The 17,390-nt window shown below is 36.0% G+C and overlaps 1 protein-coding gene across 2 annotated transcripts in view; it reads left to right on the top strand.

Moving 5' to 3' along the window:
* Nucleotides 1-17,390, top strand: part of FCHSD2 (FCH and double SH3 domains 2) — a 291,907-nt gene that overhangs the window by 125,121 nt on the left and 149,396 nt on the right. For both annotated transcript variants that reach the window (XM_082659936.1, XM_082659937.1), the window contains exon 5: nt 5,899-6,043. In XM_082659936.1, the coding sequence (XP_082516062.1) occupies nt 5,899-6,043 (145 nt within the window). The remainder of the gene's footprint in view (nt 1-5,898; nt 6,044-17,390) is intronic.

Raw genomic sequence — 17,390 nt, forward strand, 5'->3', positions numbered from 1 at the left:
TTGTATCACATATGTAGATTCGTGTGGCCACCACTACAGTCAAAATAAATTTGTTGGTTTATTTCTTAATAAAAATTTTCCCTGATAAGGTTTTCTCTGTTTTCCAGTGTAATAGTCATATGAGAAATAGTTCACAGCGAGATTTTAGGTGGTATATGGATCAATATTTTTGAATTTTACTAATTAAAACTTAATTATTATGGCAAGTTTTATTTTTCAATTAGAGTGGAATATGAAGTAGTAAGATACATATATTTTAGTTTAAAAGGTGAGTCATTTTAACAAAAAATAATAATGGTATAGGAGATATGAGGCACAAATTGTGTAAGACATACACAAAGAACTTAGTATACACCTTTTTTAAAGTGAAGAGATTCTTTTTAAAAATTCTTTAATAGTAATGCTGGACCTAGAACAATCTTGTGTCAGCAGAAGAGCAGAGGTTTGGGAGCCAGACAGATCTGGGTTTGAATCTAATCTCCATCATTCCCTCCTCTCCTTCCTCCTGTAAATATATATTGAATGAGTGCCTGCTGTGCCAGACCCTGTTCTAGCTGCTGAGGATACAAGAGTGAATAAAACAAAGCTGCTGCTGCATGGAGTCTTCATTCTAGTGAAAGAAGACAAGACAATAAGCATATGAGTAATTAAACATTGTCACTTGGTGACAAGGACAGTAAGCATAGTTAAAAGAAAACAGAGTACCAAGAAGTGGTTGGCACTGCAGTGGATATACTGTGTAGAGCCTAGACTTTAGGGAGACAAGAGCAAAATCAGAGAGAGGTCATTTAGACTATTATAGTAATCCAGGCACGAGATAATGGTGGCTGAAACCAGGGTGGTAGCGGTGGAAGAGATAGACAGTAATCAGATTCCATTATATTTTTAAAGTCTAGTGAACAGTATTTCTTGGTGAATCTGATGTGGAATATGAGAAAAAAAGGAGGAATCAATGATGATTCTAGGGGTTTGGGCTTGAACAACTAGAGGTTTGAGTAGCTGTCAATGAGATGGAATAGATTAACAGAACAGATTTTAGGGAAATCAAGAATTTGTTTTTGGACATGTTAGTTTTAAGATACCTACTAAATATCCAAGTTGGATATGTTAAATAGGCAACTGAGGGGTTAGGGAAGATGTCTGAATTAAAAATTCAGGAATAGTCAGCATAGTGACAGTATTTAAAGCCTTGAGACTGCATGAGCTTATCTAAAGAGTGACTGTGAAGAGAAGAAGCTGACTGTGGGGACACTCTTAGCATTTACAGGACAATGAGATGAAGAGGAACTAGCAAAGGAGCCTAAATTGTGGCTAGTGAGATAAGGCTAGACCAAGAGAGAGAGCTATAAGAAGCTATAAGAGAGCTAGAAGCCAAGTAAAGATAGAATTTCAAGAAGGATAAACTAGGTCAGTACTGCTGATAGACTGAACAATAGGCCCAAAGCTTGAATTGACTATTGGGATTAGCCACAGGGAGATCTTTGATGACCTTGACAAGTAATTTCAGAATGGTGGATGCTAAAACCTTATTTGAATTGAATCAAGAGTGACCAGGAGGAGAAGTGGAAACAGTAATTTCAGACATTTCTTTTGAGGAGTTTTGCTGTTAAAGGGAGCAGACATTGGGGTGGTAGCTGGAGAGAAATGGAAGGTTGATGGAGGGCTTTTTTTTTTTTTTAAGATGCAAGACATTATATGAGTATGATCCAGTAGAGAGGGAAAAGTTGATATTGTAGGAGAAAGCACAATTACTGGATTGCTGTTGAGTTAGAGGTTATATATACAGATGTGAAGAGTTGGCCTTCAGAGCACAGGTAATTTATTGGAGTAAAAAGAGGGATGACACAGTGTATGGGTACAAAAGCAGGGAGATAGGTAGATGTGGAGGGAGCATGTGGACATTATCTTCATACTTCATTATCAACTGAAAGTGTGGTCATATTAGAGGTTTGAGATGAGAGGAAAAGGTGGGAAATAATTATCTAGAAGAGTGAGCAAATAAGTGGATTAGGGGAATATAGTAGGATTGCTGGCGGGCACTAAGGGATTATTTGACATCAGTTGAAAGTGAGACTAGGCAGCATGATTATTGTTTACTCCAGCAACGTTCTATTGCACAGACATTGGTATGGTGTAAACAGAATTTTGGATTTAACCAAGTTTGGAATTTGTAGATTATAATGACCGAAAGAGGACTTCCCTGGTGGCGCGGTGGATGGGAATCTGCCTGCGAAGGCAGGGGACACAGGTTTGATCCCTGGTCCGGGAAGATCCCACATGCCATGGAACAACTAAGACTGTGTGCCACAACTACTGAGCCTGCGCTCTAGAGCCCACATGCCACAACTACTGAGCCCATGTGCCGCAACTGCTGAAGCCCGCGTGCCACAACTACTGAAGCCCGCGTGCCTAGAGTCCGAGCTCTGCAACAAGAGAAGCCACCGCAAGGGGAAGCCTGCGCACCGCAACCAAGAGTAGCCCCCACTTGCCACAACTAGAGAAAGCCCATGCTCAGCTAGGGTGTATGTTAGAGGGTGATCATAATGGTGGACCATGAAATCTAGGCTGGGTAAGGAGCTGTAAAGGGAGATTATGAGAGGGAGTGAAAGACAGTGGAAAGGAGGTAGGATGAAATGGATTGTGGGCTGTGATAGGGTTGAATAATTGTTGAAGTGAGAATCCTAAAGGGAGTGAGTGGAAACAAGAGGTGTTGGTCAGAGATTAGATGATTAAATTGGTATTAGAGCAGAGGGGTAGTTATTGTTAATGGCAAAGTTTAGGTTATGACCATGAGAGTACTATTTCCTGGTGAATAGCTGTAGAAAAATTTCACAACCTCTCCAAGCCTTACTTTTTCTCCTCTGCAAAATGAGGATAATGCCTACTTTACAAAGTTGTCATGAGGATTAAATGATATGACAGATGTAAAATACATGACATAGTGCCTAGCATGAGATAGGTTCTTAAAAGAATTTTCTTCTTTTCTTATATAATTTTGAGCCTCATTTCCTGACCTGATCAGAATAACAAAGTACCATAAATGCTTGATACATTTCCTTATGTTTCAAAATTATATATATGAAGCCTAGTGAAATAAAATTTTTAGAAAATCACTCTATAACCCATTATTATTTTTTCACAATTGAAATGAAAAACACCACTGCCATTGGAACTACCACTATTGTGTTAACAAGAAGTACTTCTATTTCTTCTACAATTCTGTGACTATTACTATTTATTCATTTAAAAGAATCTGTGTGGCAAGAATTTTCACATCATTTTCATTTAATTGTTAAAATAGCCCTGTGAGCTGCATGGTGCTGGTATTTTTGTTATTTTTCCATTTGCCAGTTGAGGAAATGAAAGTATAGTGAGATGTGCTATGTACGATTATATTGGTTAAACTAGAACTTGAACCCAGGTCTTCTGACTGACTGGTAACCGAATTTTGTGAGTTTCATGGTGTGTCATTGTGAATATGTTTGCCTGCTATTTATTTGTCTGCTGGTCTCTAAAGATCTCTTTTTTAACTCTGTAATGAAAGGATTTTTCTTTTTGTTGTACAGTCCTCATAATTTATACATTCATCCATTCATTCATTTTTTTTCATTCAACACATACTGATTATAACCTTTCTAATGGTTAGGCCATGTGCTAGGCCCTAGAAATAGCAATACAATTGTGAGAAAGACATGTACCCTTTATGAAACTTTTACTATAGTGAGAGGGACAAACTTTAACAATTAACATAAAAATATTTATAATTGAAGGAATAGTGCTAGAACCATTTGAACAAATAACAGGAAGGGACTTGATTGAGTCTGTGCATTGGCTTGGTGGTGATCCTGAGACTTCCCTGAGGAAGTTACTTTTAAGTTGAGGTTTGAAGGATGAGCAACAGTCAACTAGATGAAGAGGTAAAAGGAAAAGGGTGCTACCTAAGGGGCGAGCATAGTTTCCTCCTTATTCCCCTCCTCTGTCCTTCCTTCTTTCCTTTATTCCTTCCTTCCTTCGGATTACAATTCATAATTGTCCTTGCTCATTTTCATTATGATTTAAAAATGTGTATTAAGTATAAATTAATAATTGCAAAACATAGTACTGAATTTTTCTCTCGGTGCATTCTCTGAGAAAATCAATTATCTGGACTGCTTAGGAGGTTCTGTGGTGAGTTTACATTCTAGATTCCATTGGTAGTCATGCATTAAGGTCATGGAGGACATTACTTTTGCTGGGTTTTTATTCCAGTTTTATTGAAAAATAATTGACATATATCACTGTATAAGTTTGAGATGTACAACATGATGGTTTGATTTACATATATTGATAAAATGATTACCACAATAGGTTTAGTTAACATTTATTACTTGTATTCATTTTGCTTTTCTTAAGCCCATCATTGCTTTTATGCTGACAGTTTCTGGTGGCACAACACACTGACTCTTTTTTCCAAAGGGAAAGTAATATACCTCTGCTTAAATAAGTGAATATTTCCATCGAAACTGATGTATTTGGTGTATTACAAACTACTAATCCATTACACAAACTATTCCCTTGGTTGAGAAGTGCAGTTTCAAGTTTTTTTTAGTTCCAAGTAGGATGGAGACCCAGGCAAATTTTCTTTTTCTTGTTTTCACACTGTCATCCATTGACCCACAGCCAGCATTTTATGTAGCACACGGTCCCATACATTGCTATAGTAGGAAATCCACGTAACACAAGAAGGGAAATCTTAGGAGATGGATATTATAATCTATCAGTGCAAGTATCTCTTTTTAACAAGGTACCATTCATTGTTATGGTAAGTTATAAAATATGTTTATAACTAGTTTAGGAGCATATTGGGACTGACTAAGGCATTTAGCAAAGCAGAAGAGAAGGTTTGAAAAGGAAGTTGGCTACAGAAAGCAAAGGATGAATAATTCTTTGACTTTACCAAAAGATTTCTGAGAGCACATTTATCAAGTAGAGGTGATGGGACTTGCTTGGAATGACTCCAGGCCGCAACGTGATGCTGGCGAAGCATTATTACAACAGAGAAACAGATGTAGAGCAATGATACCATAGACTTCTTTTCTCTAACAAATAGACTTCTCAAGAACATAAGCAGTTGTTCATGATTTTTTTTCCAGCACATCAGTTTATGTAAGAGAGCAATATAATTTGGTTGAAAGAAAATGTACTTTAGAGGTATTCGTCTGTATCTCAGTATTGCCACACTCTATTGTGATCTAGAGTGATCCTCTAAATCAGCGGTCCCCCCCACCATCACCGGGCCGCACAGCAGGAGGTGAGCGGCGGGCGGGCAAGCTAGCAGAGCTTCATCTGCTGCTCCCTGTCGCTCACATTACCACCTGAACCATTGCTCGCATTACCGTCTAAACCATATTCCCCCCTCTCGCCCCCCGTCTGTGGAAAAATTGTCTTCCATGAAACCAGTCCCTGGTGCCAAAAAGGTTGGGGACTGCTGCTCTAAATCTATCTGAGCCTCAGTTACCTCATCTGTAAAATCAGGAAAATAGCATAAAGAAATAATGAAACTTGATATTCATAATGATACTCCTGAAACAGTGAAAGGCCTGGAAAGTCTGAAGTATTCACTAATTTTTATAGTGTTAGCTTTGTCTAGAATTGTAATCCTTGTATCACTTTACTCCAGTGTCAAGAATAGCTAGTGAATCAAAATGGCCCATTGTCAAGCTATAGAGGAATAGAGTGTATTCCAAGTTTCTACTTGTTATATATGCTAAAAATACTACTACCTATGAACCAATATAAATACACTTTAAACTATAAAGAAAACACTTATTTTGTCAGTGCTAGCCAGTGAGCAAAAGGTTAGACAACTTATTCTTCCTTTCCTCTGCCTAATACTTTTCTGTCCCTCTTTGAATTTAGGAGCATGTATCCTGTTTGGAAATCTTTTCTCGAGGGAACAATGCAGGTAGCCCAGTCTCGGATCAATATATGTGAAAACTATAAAAACTTCATTTCTGAGCCTGCAAGGACAGTGAAAAGCCTAAAAGAACAGCAACTAAAAAGGGTATCGTTTCTATTTGTTCTTTTCTTGTATGCATTTTAATATCTCACTGCTACATTTATAATCTGCAAGATTATGTTAAATTGCATTGTACACTTTGAGTTTTTCTATATGGTCCAAATGTTTCTGATTTTAACATGGATTTTCTGATTTCAACATGTTCCTTCTAACTACTGTATTTTATTAACTGACAAAGGTGAGTGTAATTTGAATCTGTGGACATTCTGAAAGCTCAATAAACACTTCTTACAAATATTTTTCAGCTTAACTCAAGTAAATAGATTTACTTAGTTTGGTGTATATTAAAATAGTTACAGTGTTGTTAATCCCACTAAGTCTTGAGAAAATTGGTCTTAGTTTCAACTTGACCCATTTTGCATAATAATTTAAAGGAAGTTGACACATTGTTACTGAGTCTAAACTCGCTATGCTGGCTACACACAGTACAGGCCAGTAAGGAATGGCGACTTTATTCGGAAAGCTGGCAGACTGAGAAGATGGCAGACTAATGTCTCAAAATAACCATCTTATCAGGGTCTGGATACCACTTTCTTTTATAGAACAGAAAGCGGGAAGAGGTAAGGAAGTAAAGTGAAAAGGGGTGTTAGTTTTGCCTGGCTTGGCCAGCATTGGGGAGGGGATGGGTTAATTTCTTCTTTTCTGAAGCCACTCACAGGTGGGCCAGGTCAGATAAGTCTCCTTGTGAGCTGAACAAAGGCACTTTAGTTTAACTTTCTGGCAGAGGGTCAGGGTTCCCTGAGGCAGGCCATTATGTATGATTATAATAACAAAAGCAACGAAAAGCAAAGGTTAAAGTCAAAGAAACAGATCCAACATGGAGTCAAAATTGGCTCTTCCCTGTTACCATATCTTGACCATATATAGCAAACTTATTACCAAAAATGGTTTACTCTAAAGTTTAGCTATATAGGTTACATAAAAGTTTTTAAATAGATCTGTTTCTTTGTACAGAATTTTTAAATTCATAGAAAAAATCGTTATTAAATGTGATTTTTATGAAAAACTTGCTATTGAAAGTAGGTGATTGAATTGTGTCCTTTTAGGAAAGGACACAGTTTTACAAAATTAGAGATTATCATGATGCCTAATAAGCAATTAAATTTTTCTTATAGAAGTATTAATACTTTAGAAAATATTAAAGTGATTATTTAAGGAAATAACATTTCGCAAGCCATCCATTGTTTTGATTCTAATTGTCCTTTGGATTATCACTACTTTTTTACAAACAAAAACAAAAAAAACCTAATCTTCCTTGTTTGCCAAAGATGATTTTAATAGCATGAAATCAATATGTTAAATGTATCTCTTTCAAGCACTCACGTAGTATCAGTGGGTTTTAACATATTTGTTTAAGAATGCCTCAGTTTTATCTTTGCTCAAAATTATCTTTCGAAACAAACATAGCGAATAAACTACTGACCGAACATTGCTTTCTAATGGAAGAAAAAGCATTGTGTGTGTGTGTGTGTGTGTGTGTGTGTCCATCAGTGCCTGCAGAGAGAGGGTGGGAGACAGAGGTAGAGAGTTGATACTACTTCCTAAATGGGAGGAAATACGATGTTTCAAATAGCCAATGCATTCACCAAATGTAATTGAATTATTGGAAGTTCTACATTTCTCAGTATAGAAATTTTTTTTTTTTGGTTGCACCATGTGGCATGTGGGATTTCAGTTCCCCAAACGGGGATCAAACCCACACCCCCTACATTGGAAGGGCGGAGTCTTAACCACTGGACCACGAGGGAAGTCCCAATATCAGAATATTTTGAAAGAGTTAAAACCATTTGTGCTCTTCTCTGACCTGAATTTAACTAACATTCCTGGGCAAAGAATGTTAAGAATGTTTGGTGAGCTTTGACAAGTCCTTATATCTGTGAATTAACTTATATTATAGCTGATAATAATGGCGTTTGTTTAAGCAGCTGTTAAACACTAAGTACATATTGAGCATACCTGTCAGGACTCTGAAATTACAAATGACAGAAACTTACTTCAAACTGGCTTAAGCCAAGAAGAGAATGTATAACTAAACATTTTAGCATGGATGGAATCCAGGCAGGGGTGGATCCAGGTCCTCAAATGATGACATTAGAATTCAGTCTTTCTTCCCATCCATTAGCTCTGCTTTCCCCAGTGGCTTCATTCTTTAGCAACTCTCTCTATGTGGTGCCCCCCAAAGTGCTAGATTTACAAATATCAAAGCTAGCAATCCTACATTTTCCACTTTCCCCAAAGTACTAACAAAACTACCAGAATTAAGGCTCATCAACTTATCTTGGGTTACAGAGGTTACAGTCTTCATGCAAACTACATGGACTAAAAATGGGAAAAGGTGATTTGCCAAAGGAAAATTGAGATAGGTTCCCAATGGAGCAAGAAAAGCAACACATAGCCACAACTATTGGCTTCTCCAGTTGTACTTCCCAAACTTTACAACAAATTGACTCCACATAGGATCAGAAATCATCTATTTTTCTTCCTGTACTTCTCCAACCCTTCCTCCCCACGCTTTTTTTTTTTTTTGCCTATATTTGGATAATCTTATATTTTATTTTCTTCTTTTTTATTTTAGTGTGATAAGAACACTTAACATGAGATCTACCCTCTTAACAGATTTTTAAAGTGTACAATACAGTATTTTTGTACAGATGATCTCTAGAACTTGCTCATTTTGTATAACTGAAATTTTGTACCTGTTGGTTAACAGCTCCCTCCTTCCTTTTTTTCCAATCCCTGACAACTACAATTCTATTCTTTGCGTCCATGAGTTTGGTTATTTTAGATACTTCATGTAAGTGGAATCATGCAATATTTGTGCTTTTGTGACTGACTTATTTCATTTAGCATAATGTCCTCCAGGTTCATCGATGTTGTTGCATGCATAGGATTTCCTTCTTTTTTAAGGCTGAATAATATTCCATTGTATATATATACCAATTTTTTAATACATTCATGCATTGATGCACATTTTGGTTGTTTCCATATTTTGACTTTTGTGAATAGTGCTGCAGTGAACATGGGAATGCTAATATCTCTTTGAGCTCCTGATTTTGGATAAATACCTAGAAGTAGGATTGCTGGATCATATGGTAGTTCTTTTTTAATTTTTTGAGGAACCGCCATACTGTTTTCCATAACAGCTGCACCATTTTGCATTCCCACCAACAGTGCACAACAGTTCCAGTTTCACGACAACCTTGTCAGTGTTTGTTGTCATTTGTTTTTCTGGTAATAACCATTCTAACAGGTGTGAGGTAATATCTCATTGTGGTTTTGATTTGCAATTTCCCTGGTGATTAGTAACATTGAGTAATGTTACACTTTTTGTTATCAATTTTCCTCTATTAGCTTTTTAATTTTATAATCTTGTTATTCTTTTAGTAATTAACTTAGAGATTCCAGTATGCCTTTCTGACTTACTATAATTTACCATGAATTGGCACTTTTACTGCTCTCCAAACTTTACTCTAAATTAACTTATTAAAGTCTAATGTGAATTAGTATTTTAGCACCTCATGAACAATATAAAAATGTTTTAATAGTATAATTCCATTTACCTCCCCGTTATGACTTTTGTGCTGTTAGGCCTTTTGACTCTGTCCATGTCTTTTGTACTTTTTCCACGTTTTCTGTATTAATACCCTTTTTTCTCTCTGCACTTCAGTCTGAATGTTTTCCACTGATATCTTGCAGCTAATTAGCACTCTGTTCTATTTCTTTTTTTCCTTTTAATTTGTTTTGATTGATTGATTGAAGTAGAGTTGATTTACAATGTTTTGTTAGTTTCAGGTATACAGCAAAGTGATTCAGTTTTATTTTTTTTTCAGATTATTTTCCATTATGAGTTATTACAAGATATTGAATATAGTTCCCTATGCTGTCCAGTAAATCCTTGTTACTTAACCATTTTATATATAGTAGTTTGTATCTGTTAATCCCATACTCCTAATTTATCCCTTCTCCCCTCCCTTTTCTTTTTGGTAACCATAAGTTTGCTTTCTATATCTGTGAGTCTATTTCTTTTTGTATATAGATTCATTTGTATTATTTTTTGGATTCCACGTATAAGTGATATCATACAATATTTGTCTTTCTCTGGCTTACTTCACTTAGGATGGTATTCTCTAGGTCCATCCATGTTGCTGCAAATGACAATATTTCATTATTTTTTATGGCTAAATTATATTTCACTGTGTGTGTATACCACCTCTTTTTTTAAAAAAAAATTTATTGGAATATAATTGATTTACAATATTGTCTTAGTTTCTGCTGTACAGCAAAGTGAGTCAGTTATACATACATGTATAACCACTCTTTTTTAGATTCTATTCCCATATAGGTCATTACAGAGTATTGAATAAAGTTCCCTGTACATGCCACATCTTCTTAACCCAATTGTCTGTTGATGGGCACTTGGGTTGTTTTTGTGTCTTGCCTATTGTATATAGTTCTACTATGCTGTTCTGCTATTTTTAATTTGCTTTTAAAACTTATCTTTTGGAATCTCAGTATATTTTTCAGTTCTGAAATTTTTATTTGATTAAAAAAAAATGGAGTCCATGTTTCTGGTGCAATTCTCCATGTTTTTTCTTTATCATCTTAAATGTGTCACTCCTAATCTCTTTTTCATAATTCCACTATCTGAATCACTATAGGTCTCTTTTTATCATTTACTGTTTCTTTGTTTGTTTTTGGTTGTTTGGGTCTACTGGTTTAGTAGGCCTCACAGTCCTACTGTGGATAAAAATTATAGAGGCTCTGGAAGATGTTTTCTATTTCCAAAGAGAGTTAAGTTTTCTAACAGGCAGATAGAATGCTATCAGATTGCCTTGATTGTATTAGGGTCTGGTTTTAGGCTTTTTAGTCTGGTCTGTTTCACTTATGTCCTTATTCCTGGGGTCTTACCTGAAAGTTTGGGGTGCTTACCAAAGCATTTCTACTTTGATAAGACTTGAACTCCAACCTTTGTCTTCTCAACATCATGTAGCTTCTCTGATCCCTCTGTTCACTGCTCAGCTCATTAGCCTTTAAGCTACTGTTCTTTCCTGAATTTGTTGGAATTTCACTACACACATGCCATTTAGAAGTCAACTGATGACTCAGGGAAAGTGCATGCAGATTTTTGGATTTGCTTCTCTGTAATACCCTTCTTTCCAGGTCTAGCCTCTCAAGTTCCTGCTCTTTGGGCATCCACAAACTCCAACCTCTGTTTCCATAGTCTAGTAAAAAACCACTTTGTTTTTATATCTTACATCTCTGTGCCATGATTCAACAATTGCCCTAAGAAGAAAAGTCAAGGTAAATGCAGAGCTTACCTAGCTCTGCTCTGTTCTTCCAGATATCACAGTCCCTTCAGTCCAGCTTGTATTGCTGTTGTTTAATGCTGGCTATTTCTAAAAATCTCTTTTGTCTGACTTTTACAGTTTCTAGACTATAGGAAGATAGTCTAAAACAACTTGTTCTGTCATGATCACAACCAATTTTGACTTAAAATTCTCCCTCAGTAACATTTTCTAATTGAGGTATAATATTTATAATATAAAATTTTATAATATATATAAAATTTATAATAAGTTTGAGGTGTACAACGTAATGATTCAAAATTTTTCTAGATTATATTTCATTTATAGTTATTATAAAGTACTGGCTATATTCCCTACACTGTACAATATATCCTTATAGCTTATTTATTTTATACATTGTTGTTTGTGCCTCTTAATTCCATACCCCCTCTCTTGCCCCTGCTCCCTTCTCTCTCCTCACTGGTAACGAGTAGTTTGTTCTTTATATCTGTGAGTCTGTTTCTTTTTTGTTGTATTCACTAGTTTGTTTTATTTTTTAGATTGTACATGTAAATGTTAACATACAGTTTTTGTCTTTCTCTGTCTGACATTTCACTAAGCGTAATACCCTCTAAGTCCATCCATGTTGTTGCAAATGGCAAATTTTCATTCTTTTTAATGGCTGAGTAGTATCCCATTGTGTGTGTGTGGCATGTGTATGTGTACATATATATATGTACATATATATATATGTGTATATATATATATATATATATATACACACACACCACATCTTCTTTACCCATTCATCTGTTGATGGACACTTAGGTTACTTCCATATCTTGGCTATTGTAGATAATGCTACTGTGAACATTGAGGTGCGTGTATCTTTTTGAATTAGTGTTTTCATTTTCTTTGGACATATACCGAAGAGTGGAATTGCTGGGTCATATGGTAGTTGTACTTTTAGTTTTTTGAGGAACCTTTATACTGTTTGCCACAGTGGCTGCACCAGTTTACATTCCCAGCAACAGAGTACAGGGTTCCCTTTTCTCCACATCCTTGCCAACATTTGTTATTTGTGGTATTTTTGATGATAGTTGTTCTAACAGGTGTGAAGTCATATCACATTGTGGTTTTGATTTGCATTTTTCTGATGACTAGTGATCTTGAATATCTTTTCATGTGCCTGTTGGCCATCTGTATATCTTCTTTGGAAAATTGTCTCTTGACATCTTCTGCCCATTTTTGTAATCGGGTTGTTTGTTTTTTTGATATTGAGTTGTATGAATTGTTTATATATTTGAATTTTAACCCCTCTGTAAATTTTTTTTGAAGTCTTTGTTGAATTTGTTACAATATTGCTTCTGTTTTATGTTTTGGTTTTTTGGCCGTGAGGCATGTGGGATCTTATCTCCCCCTCCAGGGATCGAACCCACACCCCCTGCATTGGAAGGTGAAGTCTTAACCACTGGACCACCAAGGAAGTCCCCCCTCTGTAACATTTTAATGGTCATGTTCTTTTTAAATTTTTCTCTACTTCGTCAGTTTTCTTTTATAATATTGGGGATAATTTTAGATACAATTATAAAGCGTCTGACTGTTGTGAAGATTATAATGAGAATTATATCATGGCTTTTTCTAAATCACTTTCTGTATGCTGACATTTGCTTATAAATCAAAACAAGAGCCACAATAATCTATGGCTTTTTAAAATTTAATCTATTCTCTTTTTTTAAATTGAGTTAAAATTGACATATTTCAGGTGTACAATGTAGTCATTTGATATTTGTGTATATTGCAAAATGATCACCTCAATAAGTCTAGTTAACATTTGTCGTTCTTATATTAAACTAGCTATGCTTTTATCCATATCTTTCTCATTTATACTAGAGTTTACCTTCCTTGAAATAATTGGGACTCACATTTGTATGATACTTTAGAGTTTGTAAACAGCTACCATATCCATTATAGTCTCATTTGATTCTCATGACAACCTGTTAGATTTGTAAATATTATTATTTTTCAAATGATGAAACTGAGGCTAAGAATGTTAGAGAGACTTAGGTAGTAAATTATTGAGCAAGAACTTGAATATACTACTTCCTAATTCCAAATCGTATTCAATCCTTTAAAAATACTTGGAGTTTAATGTTTAAATAGGCTTACAGAAAAATATATACAACTTCTTTACCTCAGTAGACTATTTATAGATATTCCCTACTCCTTTACCTAATTAGTTTTTACAGTAGTTTTAATTAATACATGGATAATTTGCTTTAGGATATCCTGTTTTCTACATCCTCTATTTCCTAATTAATTGTTAATGTTTCTATACAAGCTTTTTTTTATAGAAACATTTTTTACTTCTGAATAAATTTTTCATTTACTCTGCTTTATTTAGTCATTCTTCTGTTTTATTACCACTAAGGTAATAAAAGTTAACTTTTTTAAAAGTTATTTTCTTTTCTTTTTCTTTCTTTTTGGGCGCACAGTGCGGCATTTGGGATCTTAGTTCCCTGACCAGGGATTGAACCTGCACCCCCTGCAGCTGAAGCACGGAGTCTTAACCACTGGATCACTGGGGAAGTCCCAAAAGTTATTTTCTTAGGATGAATTTCCAGGACAGGACTGCTGGGTCAGAGGATGTACTAGTTTGTAGGCCTTCAATGTATTGGTCCAAGTTACTTTTATTTTTATTCGTGTCTTCAAGTTATTGGCAAGTCTATCTATCCTAGTATCTGTCATACTCAGGAGTCATACTTTTAATTTCTTTACTAGGATCCTGAATTTTAATATCCAAGTTTGTCATTTTGTATGATCCCTTAGCCCTAATGTACACTTACACATCCATTTCTCTGTCTGCTCAGTGCTGATAACTCTTGGGAAAGAGCTGGGCATATATCACATCAAGGCTTTTCTTAACGTAGTTATTATTAAGCTTGTTTTTAAGTATATGACTTAATCCACCTCAGAAAATTGGATTTATACAGAAGAAACTTATTTTAAAAGTTGGAAAGGAAGTCCTGTTCCTTTGCAAATTAAGTTTGATGACTTTTATTTAATAAATGTTTGATATTTTGTTATGTGCAGGCATTTTCCTTTGAAGAAGAACCCAGCTTACTCTCACTTGAAACAGTTCACCTGGGTGATGGAAACATTTGGTTGTCGTTTTAATGAATGCTAGGGAAGAAAGGATCACAAGAGATCTCTTCAGTGTGCACACAGGATATCTCTAATACTGTTTGATAAACAGTATCTTAGAAACTTATGTAAAGGGAAAAAGCAAGTAGGAATAGAATCAACCAGAGTTTTCTGATGAGATTTTTGAGAAATCCTTTTAAAGATATGAACTGTCACAAAATTCATCTGATATTGTGGCACATATAGAAAGTAATTTAATTTAATAACCTTTTATAAATGAAAATGAATTAAGTAATCTCTATAAGATGTTTGGTTACCCGAGACTAAGGATAAATGTCCTTTAAAGGGTAGGGATATAAGGAGTGAGTGACTGTGTGTTTATGTTTCTGTGTGTGTGTGTGTGTGTGTGTGTGTGTGTGCACACGCAGGTGTGCATGCATATGTGCTCATGTACAGGTACCCATGGTGTTCACTTTGTGTGAATATACTGAGATCCTGTCCACATGGTTTGCAGTCCTCAGGAAAACCTTTGACCTACTGTGTTTCGTTTCCTCTCAAAATATTCAAATTAGCAGACCCTTTCTTAATATTGCTTAATATCACCCTGGGACTCTTGGGCTTCCCTTCATTGATTAGTTTTCTGAGGCCAAGTTTCATTGTTTTGGATGAACATTTTGGATGTAGATACCTTATACCTGACTCCTCTTTTAAATAATCCATCCCATTTGCCCATTAAACACAGTTGTGTTTTTTCAGACCATGCCCCAGTTCCTAGTTAATATCTAATTGTAGCCATGGAGCATTCTTTCAGCTCTTCACACATGCAAACATGGCATTATTGGGATGTTTAGCACTTCTCTATGGGAGTGTCAGGTTGTCACGGTATTATTTAGTAAATAAGAGATTTGTTTATGATAAGGACTATTAAAAATTAAAGATTTGTTGCAAGATAAAAGCTTACTATTTTAGTATGTCTATATAATGAAACATTATTCAGCCATAAAAAGGCATGAAGAATTAGTACATGATACAACATAGATGAACCCTGAAAACATTATGGAAAGTGATAAAAGATGTATAAGGCTATGTATTATATGATTCCATTTAAACAGAATGTCTGGAATAGGAACTTTATGAATACAGAAAGTAGAGTAGTGGTTGCCAGGGGCTAGGGGGTAGGTGGAAATGGGAGTGACTGCTAATGGGTATGGGGTTTCTTTTTAGGGTGATGAAAATGTTCTGGAATGAGACAGAGGTAATGGTTGTACAACCTCGTGAATATCCTAAAAACCACTGGGGTTTGTGAGTTATATGTCAATTCTTTTAAAGCTTACTATTTTAAGATAAAGTAACTCTGTGTGAAACCTTAAAAACATGGTTATCACAAAACTAGGGTGCATACTATAATGGATTACATGGTAAATTCACTGTATGACTTTGGGTAAGTTGTTTAACCTCTTTAAGTCTGTTTCTTCATCTTAAAATTGGACTAATATGAATACTTTTATCACAGAGTTGTTTTGAGGACTAAATGTGTTGTAATACCTATAAAGTGCTGGACATAGTGTATTGTGCTTGTGCAGTGCACATAGGGAGTCTTCTTAAATGTAACTAAACATTCAGACTCATGAGTATCGTAGGCCACACCTGGCATGAGGTTTACTTAGAAGGACATTAGGACAGGGAACACAGTTAAGCAGCAGGGCGGCATCCTGCATTAGTAGAATTAGTTCTCCCACCAGTATGCTTCAGTCTACATAGCTAATCAGAGTTATTCTGTTTGGTCCCCAGGCGACAGGTCTGGGACAAGGAAATGAGACTCACATGTGCAGGGGTAGCCGCAGACTCTAAAGGAGAGGAAAACCTTTTATTACAGCTCTATAGACAGAGCTTCCAAGGTCCCTGCAAGGGACATGTCCAGATACAGGAATCACCATACTCACAGAAGCCCAAAGCCAAGACTTCTCCATCAAATATTTATAGTTCATTTGTAGTTTCTCCCAAGTTGATGCAATTTACCCATCAGGTGAATTCATATTTATACGTAGTGTTGCTGAATAACCCAGTTGACGTTGTGTCTTAGTCAGGTTTCTGTTGAAACACAGGCCTTGGAAGTTAAGGGTCCAGTTTTCATGCAGCGGGGAAAGAGGTGTTTTTTTGTTTTGTCTTGTTTTACCCTTTATTCACAGCCTGACACTTATTAAGTGCTCAGTAAATGTACCCATAGGGAACCTTCCAGATCTCTCACGTCCTGTAAAGTAGTGAAACTCTAGCCTCTATGTCACATGTCTAAGTTTATTTGTGCTTTATCCTTGCTTTTCTGATATCCTTGTTCTATTCCACACTGCTCACCGTGGCAAAATAATCCCTTACTTACCAATGTCTCTTCCTGCTTTGCTGTGTTTTTTCAGTCTGAATCATGCACTGACGATGCTATTCCAGGCTCAGAAGTTTTTCAATGGGGGCTGCCCTGAACTGGCCTCAGACTGGTGAAACTTCTCAGTGGTTTGTTTCAAACTGGGGAAAATAATTCCCCCTTTGGATATCCAGAAGGGTCCCAAAGCAGTGTTACTTTGGCCCCATTGTGTTATAAGAGTTTATTTGTTAAGTATTTCTTTAAGTTATTATGTCTGTCTCTTCTCCTAGAATCTGTATGTGTATCCAAAGAGTTGAGTTGGGGATAGTTTTGAGTAATAATTGTTATGTGGTACCCAGGTTTCTTGCTTCTCTCCTTCATCTTGGGCTTATCCTGTCAGACTTCTCAGATTTCTTATTTATTTATATTTTTGGCTGTATTGGGTCTTCGTTTCTGCGCTCGGGCTTTCTCTAGTTGTGTGGAGTGGGGGCAACTCTTCGTTGCAGTGCGCTGGCTTCTCACTGGGGTCGTTTCATTTGTTGCGGAC

Source organism: Grampus griseus (genome assembly GCF_964374135.1).
Source record: "Grampus griseus genome assembly, chromosome: 8".
NCBI classification, from domain to species: Eukaryota; Metazoa; Chordata; class Mammalia; order Artiodactyla; family Delphinidae; genus Grampus; species Grampus griseus.